The sequence below is a fragment of the Pipistrellus kuhlii genome, unplaced genomic scaffold, assembly GCF_014108245.1.
Source record: "Pipistrellus kuhlii isolate mPipKuh1 unplaced genomic scaffold, mPipKuh1.p scaffold_m20_p_47, whole genome shotgun sequence".
NCBI classification, from domain to species: domain Eukaryota; kingdom Metazoa; phylum Chordata; class Mammalia; order Chiroptera; family Vespertilionidae; genus Pipistrellus; species Pipistrellus kuhlii.
In genome coordinates, this window is record NW_023425548.1 from 2,406,342 (window position 1) to 2,413,819 (window position 7,478).

The 7,478-nt window shown below is 42.6% G+C and overlaps 1 protein-coding gene across 1 annotated transcript; it reads left to right on the forward strand.

The window, feature by feature from the left end:
• Positions 1 to 3,148: 3,148 nt before the first annotated feature.
• LOC118704804 (GTPase IMAP family member 5) lies at positions 3,149 to 5,579 on the forward strand. Its single transcript, XM_036412747.2, has 2 exons — positions 3,149 to 3,288; positions 4,535 to 5,579. The coding sequence occupies exons 1-2, from the start codon at positions 3,246 to 3,248 to the stop codon at positions 5,401 to 5,403; spliced, it is 912 nt and encodes a 303-aa protein (XP_036268640.1). The 5' UTR covers positions 3,149 to 3,245; the 3' UTR covers positions 5,404 to 5,579.
• Positions 5,580 to 7,478: the final 1,899 nt, after the last annotated feature.

The window sequence follows — 7,478 nt, forward strand, 5'->3', positions numbered from 1 at the left end:
TTTTAAAACTATAATAATTTAGGAGAAGAATAAATAATGGCTAGGAAAGAACTTAGAAAGTTATAAGTGGCCACACAGAGGGTTATTACAATGATGAAGTTCACTATCAACATGGTCACCACTGTGATCGTCTTTGCCAGAGATGGATTCAAACATATTTTCTGAGGTTTCCAAACCTCACAAAAGGTCATTTAAAGTAGAAAAGGTGTCATAGAATTGGAGCAGGTTTAGCAAGAGCCAGAGTATAATTTCCAGAGTCAAGGACAGGGTATAAGAGAGGGTGGTGAGGAGAGGCTCTCTCTGGGCTTAAGTGGGGGAGGGTAGAAGGGGGAGGAAAGGGTAAAAGAAAGAAGGAAGTTTCACATCTGATGATGTGAAAATGGGTGGTTTTCCTAAGGAGGCCCTAAAAAATCCTAAGTGGATAGAAAAACAAGCAAGCATTATTTCTTTATAACAGAAACAACCTGAAATAGCATACATACCTTTTTTAATTCAGTGGTAATCAGTAAAATGCAAGTGTAAATGGATGAAGACATCCTTATGAATGCCCATAAGGGTGATAAAAAATATTAAAAGTGGAACATCGCCAAGTGCAAGTGCAGATTTGGGGACTTCTCACACAGGGCTGCTGTCAGTGAGGATTTGCACGGTGCTCTTGAGTCATACTGACAGTATCTTGTCAGGTGGGAGCTGTCTATCCCAGGTCAATTGTTGCACAGAAATATGTAGTAATTGGGGATTGTTTTGCATGTATTTTAAGACAACTCAAAAGTTTGTTAATAAAGTGGCTCAGTTTGTTGAGCATTTTCCCATACACCAAAAGGTCAAAGGTTCAATTCCAAGTCAGGGCACATACCTGGGTTCAATCTTTGGTTGGGGCATGTTTGGGAGGCAGCCAATCAATGTTTCTCTCTCACATCAATTTCTCTCTCTCTCTCTCTCTCTCTCTCTCTCTCTCTCTCTCTCTCTCTCTCATCAATAAAAACATATTAAAAAAGTAACTGGCACTATCTGGTTTGGATCAAATTATGAAGGGTCCCCAGTTCAGTTTCAGTCAAGGGCACATGTCTGATGTTACAGGCTTGATCCCCAGTGGAGGGCATGAAAGAGGCAGCCAGTCAATGATTCTCTCATCATTGGTGTTTCAGAGATTCTCTCTCTCTCTCTCTCTCTCTCTCTCTCTCTCTCTCTCTCTCTCTCTCTTCTCTCTCTCCCCTTCCTCTCTCTGAAATTAATAAAAATATATTTTTTAAAAGTATCTGGACCTTCTTTTTAAAAATATTATTGGATAAAATGTTACACAAATAATGTCATTTATGTAAAAGTTTAAAATGCAAAAACAGTATTAGACATAACCTATAGATACAGGTATATATATAACTCAGTACATACATGAAATGATACATAAAAAACTCAGAATATTGGTTGCCTTTGAAGGGCACAGGGAGGGTGAAAGAGACCGGGGAGTCAAAAACATAAATGAAATTCTATGTGTAATGGGTTAGCTTTTTAATCAAACTGAATAGCTTCAGTAAAAATGCCAAAATATTTATATTTGTTCATTGCAAATTGTAGGTTTTGTTTTATAATTCTGTGTATTTATTCACTTAAAAATGTTTCATAACTGCATAATATTTAAAACTGAATAAATACAACCACAACTTAGGTATAGTTGTATGTGATATACTTGCCTTTTCTAACACCAAGATAAGTGGCACAATATTATGCCTCATTTGAATGAAACATTTATGCCAATGGTTGTGCCAATTTCTGTTTAAATCTACTTGGATACAGAATGGAGATCACTGGGAGACAAGGACCTCAGAGCCAGCCAGAAAAAACATTTTATTATACACTGAGCAGGAAGTGAGTTTTTCTTGAATTTGTCCTCACTGTTGATTCCTTCTCTTCGACCATTTCACCCCTTTCTCTCTATCAACTGCTCAGGGGGCTAACCACAAACTTGCTAGAACAGAGGAAGAAATTGCCTTGATGTAAAACGCATTGGCTTGTTTGAAGTAATGAGACCTTCCAGTGCCTGGCACTCTTTGTGTCACATGAGTATCCAGTGGCCAAGAGGAAAAGTACAGTGCACCTTTCCAGGGGAAGGTTGGATCTGGGACATGAATCCTTCTGTGTCAACGAGAGGAACTACATTTTCTAGAAAGTTGGCCTACTTTGATTCCAAAAAAATAAAATGAAATAAAATAATGTTCCACTCTTATGTTTTGTTCCATAAAAGAATGCTTTCTTCATTTCATGCCTTTCCCAGTTGGAGGGACATAAGCAACTGATTGTTTTTAAACATTTGCTACTTTCCTTAAGCTAAGTAACAAAACCAAACCAAAAAAAGCAACCAAGCACTGTGAGAACAGTGCAATGTGTTAGCATCACCTGGTTTGCTGAAAGTTATTTATTGATGTTTGCAAGTATAATGTAAGAAAATTAACAATGAAAATGGCTCCTCATGGAGAAGTAGCATTAGGTGTCTGAACTGGAAGTGACCTCAGGCCTTACCAGCCCCCATGTGGGCTTTTATCAGAGAATTGCATTGATTGTCTTTCTCCTTTGCTTATGGGAGTGAGGTTATTGGGGCCCCTGGAATAAACATTTCCAGTGGCCTCAGAGGGAGGATGAGATGTGCAAAAAGAATTTCCTGAGACTCACACAGGAGGATGAGTAATTTTTATTTGCATGGAATTAAATGGGGTTTCAATCCCATTTTCTTCAATCCAGTCCTGGAAGAGGTGCAGCTGAGGATTCAGAAGAGCTAGAAGCAAAGTCAGTGTCCAAAGTTTCTTTTCCATGGTTGGCTGGGTCCAGCACAGCATTAAAGTATTTGCAGTCCATCAGTCCATTGTGTGGAGTCCCCATCGCTGTGAGCTACATGGCAAATGCAAGAGATCAGGACCCTGAGAGTCCCCAGGCCAGGAGTCAAGCTCCAGGAGGAAGCAATGGAGCTACACTTTTGTTTCAGAGCTTAAGTACCTCAAATCTGATGCTTTCAGAGGCAATGCCTACGCTGCCCAACCTGTTCCTAGTTGTGACTGACAAGCAAGTACCTTCCCTATGTCACCCAAACTTTACTGGGCATGTGTTAAACTGCAGCTTCCTGGCCAAGTTGCACAAATGACTATATTTGGCCTTCCCTTTGCTCCTTTTCAGTTATTTAAAACTGGGTATTTAATTATAAGGGTATTATACACTTGCTTTTTATTCTGTTCCTGTTTTTATTCCAGTAGAGAATGGAAGGATTTCAAAAGCACGAATATGGAGCTAAGGCTAAAGGTAAGAAAGCCCCCAAGTTCTTAAAAGGCACCAGTCCCTTACCTCAAACACAGTGACAGAAACCCAGTGATTTTAAACTGAAGAAGAAAAATATAATGCTAATTTTTTTCTTTACCTTCCCAACCACCATCACACACACACACACACACACACACACACACACACACACACACACACACCTGATCCCCTAGTACAATGCTTTCCAGACACATCATGTGGGAAATGTGGAAATGAAACTTCAAGTCAGAAGTTGCAAGATTTTGAACTGTATTGTGAATAAATTTTCTCTTTCCTTGTCTTCTCTGAGCTGAATAAATGGAAAAGTTTTCCAGAGAGACTTAGTAATCATGTTTGCTATAAAAACATCCCAGAACCCTGCAGAAAAGGAAGAACCAACACAGAGTAGAAATAAAATAATAGATTTTAGAAGCCTACAGTGAATTTGGAATCCATTGGGGCCCATAATAATTCTAGAACATCCGTTCTCATCTTCCTTCATCCCTTGAAGGTTTTAGCTCCTGACTCAATGTTTCCCTCCCAGCATCATTTCTGTTAACTTCCTGTAATTTAATCACCAAGAAGGTGACCTTCCCATCACATGTACTATTAATGGTCCTAAATTCCATTCTCTTCAGCCACCCTTAGGGAGTCATCTCCCTGTCTTTGCCTTTGACATTATCTTTGATCTTCCTGCTGTCTCAATTTCAAGCATCCAACTCCCACTCAAAGAGCCAAGGTCCAGGTACCTCAGCTGGTCCTTGGTGAGAGATCTCATCTGTGGCTCCCTTTCATCCCGAGGTTTATGAATGTCTTGAGCACTTTTACACATGTGTGCCTGGAATTTGTGGGTGAAAAAGAGGTGGTAATATTTTCCCATGTGTGAGTTCTCATCCTCTGCCTCCTCCTAACCTCACTTCATTTATTTAGCATGAAACTGGCCTAAGCACCATCCCTGGAGAAACACAGGACCACTATACTTTCAGAAAAACTGTATCTTCCCTCATCAGGGTTAAGGTCCTGGAGCATCCTCGTCAGTGTAGCAGTTCTTACTCTTGGCTATGGGTCCAACATGGACTTTCGATGTAGACTTTCTATGACCCTAGAACTTCACCCAGTTGTCAGCAAATTTGGCTGTGTATTTAGATATTACAGTTTCCTGGGAGGGAGGTCCACAGATTTAATGAGATACCATGATGGTCCATGATCTGCAGCAATATCTTAGTAGGACACAATTTTTCTCTTTCAGGAATTGTAGAAAATAACCAGTTTGCATCATCATCCTCACTGAGGCTCATCCTGGTGGGCAAAACCGGCAGCGGGAAAAGTGCCACTGGAAACAGCATCCTCTGCCAGGCTAAGTTTGAGTCCAAACTGAGTCCCCAGACCGTGACCAGGAAGTGCCAGAGGGCCACAGGCACGTGGAATGGCAGGGACATCCTGGTGGTTGACACACCATCCATCTTTGATGAAAAGTCCCCAGACCAAGAGATGTACAAGAACATCGGGGACTGCTACCTGCTCTCAGCCCCAGGGCCCCACGTGCTGCTGCTGGTGACACAGCTGGGGCGCTTCACTGACCAGGACACAAAGGCAGCAGAAAGGGTGAAGGAGGTCTTTGGGCCAGGTGCCATGAGATATGTGGTGGTCCTCTTCACCCACAAGGAGGACTTAAAGGGTGACTCCTTGGATGAGTATATAGTCAATACGGACAACTACAGGCTGAGGAGCCTGATCCAGGAGTGTGGGAGGAGGTACTGTGGCTTCAACAACCGAGCCACCGGGGAGGAGCAGAAGGAGCAGCTGGAGGAGCTGATGGCTATGATCAAGAGCCTGGAGAGAGAGCACAAGGGTGCCTTCTTCACAAACGTCCTCTACGCTGATGCACAGATGCTCCTGAGACAGGGAGGTGGCACCCGTGAAGAGCGCAGGAGCTACCTGGCTAAGGTGCAAGCACATGTCACAAATAGTGACAACTGGAGTCACTGGTTGTCCAAGGCGCACCTCAGAGTCAAAAACTGGATGCTTTTTAACACTGGGTTATCTTTTATCCTTGTGATATGCATTCTGATTTTGCTTGCCATTTTAATTAACTTGTGTATTACTCAAGGACGCTGAGCACTTTCAGCTGACATCTACAATTAGCTTCTTTTTTTTTTTTTCAGATTCACCATCTCTGTCTATGCTTGTAAGAAACTTATTCGCTTTTTGCTTAAGTTCAGTTTTAATTTTTCTTCCTTGCATTAGACATGCCATTCATGTTCTTTTAGTGCTTCTAGATAAATAAAATCCAAAAAAAAAAAAACCCAAACTATTTTTGGTTTTGTTAAAAATCATGATGGTAAATAATAACTTAGCTAGATACAATCCTGGAATCTTTGGGAGGTTTTTGTAGAAAGGAAGGTGAGTCAACTGTGAGGAAAGATATACATTATATTAGAAGCTGGATGTAGAATTCCTTATATTATTCAGAAATGTGCTCTGATTTCATCATAGGCTGTAAGGGATGACACCCATCACCATTCCCATTTGAGAGAGGATGTCTGGGGGGAATTTTGGAGGCATGAGGGGACTGAGGAGGAAGGTGGGAGGGGACATGGACATGTGAGGAGAAGAGAAAATGGCCACAGAGGTAGGATGGGGTGAGGCCTTGGGGAAAGCAGAGACAGTGGCTGGGGGAAGAAAGGAACTGGGGTTTCATAGAGCAGAGTCAGAGAGTGGCTCAGCAGACTACATGATCTAAGTTACTCACAAAGGAAATGGTGGATGGACAAGATATAAGTGATGTGTGAGGTTGAATTCCATAAAACTTTGTGAACACTGAAATTTGAATTTCATTTGGCTTTCTTATGTGGTGATGAAACATTATTCTTCTTTTTATTTCTTCAACTTTTTTTTAAAAAGAAATCATTTTTAAAATTTATTTTTAATTTATTTTTTACAGAGAGGAAGAGAGAGGGATAGAGAGTTAGAAACATCGATGAGAGAGAATCATCGATCAGCTGCTTCTTGCACACCCCCTACTGGGGATGTGCCCGCAACCAAGGTACATGCCCTTCATCGGGTTCAGGATCTTACAGTCCTTAGTCCAACACTCTATCCATTGAGCCAAACTGGTTTCAGCTATTTCTTCAACTTTTTCAATACCTAAAAGGCCTTCCATCTTAACTGGGAGGCTGTAAAACTGGCGGCAGGCCAAGTGGTCCCATTCCCGTTTACAGTAAATTCCCATTGTTGGTGGAGCTGTCTTGTAAAGCAGCTTCTTTAGCTGCAAAGTCCGCACAATCATGTATGGGAACTCGAGGAGGGAGGGTTGTTCGACACCTCCAAAGTTGCAAAGGGAAGAGGGCAGGCATTGGGGTGACATCGGGGGAGAGATCATGAAATTGGTGAAAATGGAAAGTCAGATAAAGTCCCAGGTGGCCCCTGCCTCACCCTCTCCTTTTGTTGACTGACCCCTTTCTCTGCTCATTAGTATCCTGTACAGGAGACCTGCAGTGGTCCCAGACATCCTGTGACTGGATAGTAAATGATTAGTCTGGGATGAGTCTTAGGAACTTAATGGTGCCACCCAGCTATCATTCTCCAAACCTCTACTAGTAACAGAGGTGTCGCCTTGATCTGACCAGCTGTAGCACATTACTGATTCCAAACCCCCACAGGAGTGTGATGTATAAGCTCCTCAAACTCTGTGCACCCTCAGGAACTTGTGTTCTCTGGCCAGGGACCACCTCTGCAACACAGTTCCCAAACTGTCCAACCTGCCTAGGTCTCCCCCTTCCTGGACTTAATTCAGTCCAGCTGCACAGGCATTTATTTCACGAATACTGAGTGTTAGCTTCTCTGCTCAGCACCAGGAATGTAAGAGAAATGATGCAAGGTTCCTGCTTCCAAAAGCAACTGTGTGATAGATGATGAAGTTGCAGGAAAATGGGGTGTGAGAGAAAGGATTTGGAGGTCAGACATTGGCCTAAGGGAGGGCACACGGGCTCAGCAGGGGCTCCCTACACTGATGGTGCTGGAGCTGCTGGGAACCCACTGAGACACTTCAGGCTGAGGGAGGCCAGGGACAAGGGGTGCTGGCAGAGAATGCTGTTCCCAGTGGCACTTTTCCCTCGGCCAGATTTTCCCACCAAGACAAGCCTCAGTGACTATGATCCTAGAGTAAGATTTTTCTCTTCCACCTGTCAGAG